This window comes from Octopus sinensis, linkage group LG13 (assembly GCF_006345805.1).
Source record: "Octopus sinensis linkage group LG13, ASM634580v1, whole genome shotgun sequence".
Classification (NCBI taxonomy): domain Eukaryota; kingdom Metazoa; phylum Mollusca; class Cephalopoda; order Octopoda; family Octopodidae; genus Octopus; species Octopus sinensis.
Window position 1 is genome coordinate 24,093,111 of NC_043009.1, and position 4,064 is coordinate 24,097,174.

The 4,064-nt window shown below is 37.5% G+C and overlaps 2 protein-coding genes across 2 annotated transcripts in view; both read left to right on the forward strand.

Moving 5' to 3' along the window:
- The first annotated feature begins 594 nt into the window (after positions 1-594).
- The window catches only part of LOC115218660, a 42,969-nt gene continuing 39,499 nt past the window's right edge, over positions 595-4,064 (forward strand). The window contains exon 1 of the mRNA XM_036508229.1: positions 595-603. The gene's annotated coding sequence lies outside the window, so the exon portion shown is untranslated. The remainder of the gene's footprint in view (positions 604-4,064) is intronic.
- The window catches only part of LOC115218395, a 7,267-nt gene continuing 4,170 nt past the window's right edge, over positions 968-4,064 (forward strand). Inside the window, exon 1 of the mRNA XM_029788182.2 lies at positions 968-1,251. Within this exon, the coding sequence (XP_029644042.1) occupies positions 1,161-1,251 (91 nt within the window). The 5' untranslated portion in view covers positions 968-1,160. The remainder of the gene's footprint in view (positions 1,252-4,064) is intronic.

Sequence of the window (4,064 nt, forward strand, 5' to 3'; positions counted from 1 at the left end):
CTTTACATGCAGTGTACGCCTGAAGGTTTGCAAAACTAACGGAGGCCTCAAAAGGCATTTTAAGATCCACAAAGATCAGAACGTATCTGCAGCTCTTGGTGGTCCAAATCGGAAACCGTATGTGCAATCTATGTGGGTGTCTTTTCAGAACATTGTCTGGTTTAAAAAGCCACATCAGATTCCATGATGGTGCTGCGGTGTAGTTACAAGAGGTGGTCAAACTCCTTTGCAAATACTGATAGGGCACAGATAGTGTGTCAATAGCCAGCTGGAGATGTCTTCCCGGGGCTACAAGCTACAGTAGCATCAACCCTTAAGTGTTAGTCACATTTAGGTCAAATATACTTCACGATGTTAAGCAGCTACTGTTTATACCTCGCTCAGGGATTTCTTATTGCTTATATATATATATATATTATATTATTATTATTATTATTATTATTATTATTATTATTATTATTGTTATTATTATTAGCATTAACTGATCTTCTGTCTGAGCTCTTACAGAGATTTTGGACAATTATTAATTATTCCTTTCTGCTCTAGGAGGAAGGCCTGAAGTTTTTGGAGAGGAGACTAGTCGGCAGAATTTGAACTCGGAGCGTAGAGACAGCCAAAATGTCGCTAGGCATTTTGGTCCCCAGCGTGAATACAGTTCTAACATTTCGTTGCATTTGGGAAATTGAATATTATTGTAATTCAGAACATTGACACACTTTAAAATATAAGGATGTTAATAAAACCGGATGATTTTTGAAGATAACCGATGATCAAGGAAGTGGTAGGATAAACCAAGAAAGAAAACAATAAAAAGAGAGAGAAATACAATTTTAAAGTAGCCCTTGAACAACAAAATATTATTTAAATAAAGGTGTGATTCAGTGTAAATAAATCCAAACATAATTTAATCCCATTTTTCTTTGTCAAACTAATTTCCTATCGCACCTATTTTGATGACAGAAGACCCGTATAGATTCTTAGAATTGGGCTTGTTGTTTTGATTTCAGTCCCTGAAACTAGTAAATAGACGGATGTGGATAAACCTATAAATATGGAACTCTACACTCTGATGTTAGCCACTCGCCTCCATTCTGCCAAACTACTTTCTCATTAGCGATCGAACTTGTGTCGAATTTTGAGAAAACAAAACCAACACCACGATGAAGATGATGAACACTCTCATTTATTTGGCTCTCATGTTCTATCTGGGAACTGGTGCTGTCGTAGATACTGAAACAAAGATAAGTGAAGGTAGGTACTACTTTAGTGTAACACAATACACGCACATACATACTCACGCACACATACACACGCGCGCACACACACACACACAGACGCTCAAACATACACACACACAAACACACACACAACACACAGAGTGTGTAAAAGAAATCGGAAGGTTGGGTCGCCAATCAGGCTTTTTACGATAGCTTTAAAGCTAGGATTTCTCAGAACCCACTCATACATCTAAATGCACTTAATTTGCTACAAATGGCAGCAAAACTGTCGGGCAAACAGACTATCTTCCATGAAAATATTCTTTTCTCCTCTAGGCACAAGACCCGAAATTGTGTGGGAGGGCACCAGTCGATTATATCGACCCAAGTACGCAACTGGTACTTAAATTATCAACCCCGATAGCGTGAAAGGCAAAGTCGACCTCGGTAAAATTTGAACTTGGAACAAAAATACAGACGAAATACTGTTTGGTATTTCGCACCCTGCATGCTAACGTTTCTTATTTCTTTATTACCCACAAGGGGCTAAACATAGAGGGGACAAACAAGGACAGAAAAAGGGATTAAGTCGATTACATAGTCCCCGGTGCGTAACTGGTACTTAATTCATCGACCCTGAAAGGATCAAAGGCAAAGTCGACCTCGGCGGAATTTGAACTCAGAACGTAAAACAGACGAAATACCGTTACACATGCACACACACACACACACACACACACACACACACAAACACACACACACACATACACACACACACACACACAAACATATATATATATATATATATATATATTGGGTTATCCCATAAATAATGCTGTTTTTCAAACTGAAAGAAGTATTAATAACTGCATTATTTATTGGATGACCCCATATATATATATATATATATATATATATATATACATATATATATATTTGTGTGTTTGTGTGTCAGAATATAAGAATAAAAGAATTCACGTAGTCGCATATAGATTATATCTTTAAAACAATTGTGAGATGTCGACAAAACACGTTGGACAGGTCTTTTCTACTATATCCCTGGGTCGACAAAGTACCTTGTGAGAGAAATTGGTACACAGAACGTGTATGGAACTCCAACGTATACACACACACACACACACAAATATATACATATATATACATATACGACGAGCTTCTTTCAGTTTCCGCCCACCACATTCACTCAAAAGGCTTTGGTTGACCTGAAGCTATAGTAGAAGACACTTGCCCAAGTTACCACACAATGGGACTGAAGCCGGAACCATGTGGTTGGGAAGCAAGCTTCTTACCACTCACCCTATATATACATACACATTTTTTCTTTCCTTTTTTCTCTCCTGTTTCCTCTCCTTATTTCCCTCCTTGTTTTTTCTGTGTCCCTTTCTGTAGAAGAGCGTAGGCTCGAAACGTAAAATGCTTTTTCTATCCCTGAGCGTTATACTAATACATCTGTTTGTTTTGTACACCACCTGTCTTCGTCTTTTGTTTTTTTCGTAAACTCTCCCTATATATATATATATATATATATATATATATATATATATATATGTACGCATGTATGTATATATTATTTATCTGCGTGTGTATATGTGAGTATCTTTGTGCATGTCTCTAACCGCGTAGCAACCGCTCCTGTTTTGTCTACGTTCCCATAGCAAATCGTTTCAACAATACAATAGGCACCATGATATATAAGAAATGAACCCTGGTGTCGAATTTTTCCGAATTTTTCGACCTTTTACTGGTGTCAGTATTTTGGAGCCCATGAACACGGTGTTCTGACAAGGGCTAAGCGGTTAAGAAGGCCTCTTCGTTACCTTGTGGTCTTGTCTTCACCGAAGGACCCCTGCATTCTCGTGCCCAGTATATTGGGTGAATTAATTCTTTTATAACTTTCTTTCCATGATGTTCTCTAGGAATTGTATTTATTGGTTGATCTGAAGATTCTGATTCTTACTCGCTTCAAGAAAATAGTGACGGTGACATAATCATCCCAGCGTTATATTAATGATGTCATTAATCTCCCTCTCTCATTTAAATGTATATGAAGAATTAGCTTTGTGTGCATGTATGAATACCTGTATATACTCAAACACATCTCTCCCCCCTCTCTCTCTCACTATGTGTGTGAGAGACAGAGAGAGAAAGAGAGAGAGTGTGCGAGTGTGTGTGCGCGCGTATCTACTTAAGCTAGTTCCTACCTTTCAAGCAATGTTCTTAAATCCAAGCTTAACTTGCTTTCTACCTGCCTATATCAATACCTATATATCTACCTATATATTGGGTTGTCTGGAAAGTTCGTGCCGATTTATAGTAGTTTACCTTTCGACTTATTTTAGAACATGTTTGAGTCCATAAAATAGGATTTGACTACATCTCCATTTAGAGCACAGTTTAAGCTATCTTTTCGTGGAAGAAGGTTTATGTTCCTATAAACTGTGTTAATTCTGTAACCCTTTAAAATGGAAGAAAGTTCATTTTCGGCACTTGATGGTTTGGGAATTAGACTAAAATTGCTGCAGCTCGGCTGAGATGTGTTACCCCACCCTCCATATTCACCAGATGGTACTCCATCGGATTTCCACTTATTCAGGTCTCTGCAGAATAGTCTTAATGGTAAAAATTTGAGTTTCTTGGATGACGTAAAAAGATACCTTGATGAATTCTTTGTCATGAAACCACCTCAATTCTGGAAAGTGGGTATTTTCAAGTTAAAGGAAAGATGGAGACGCATTGTGCAACAAAATAGTTCATATTTGGTTGATTAAAAATGTAATGGCAAGTATTTATTGACCCTTTTCTTTCCTTTAAAAATCGGCACAAACT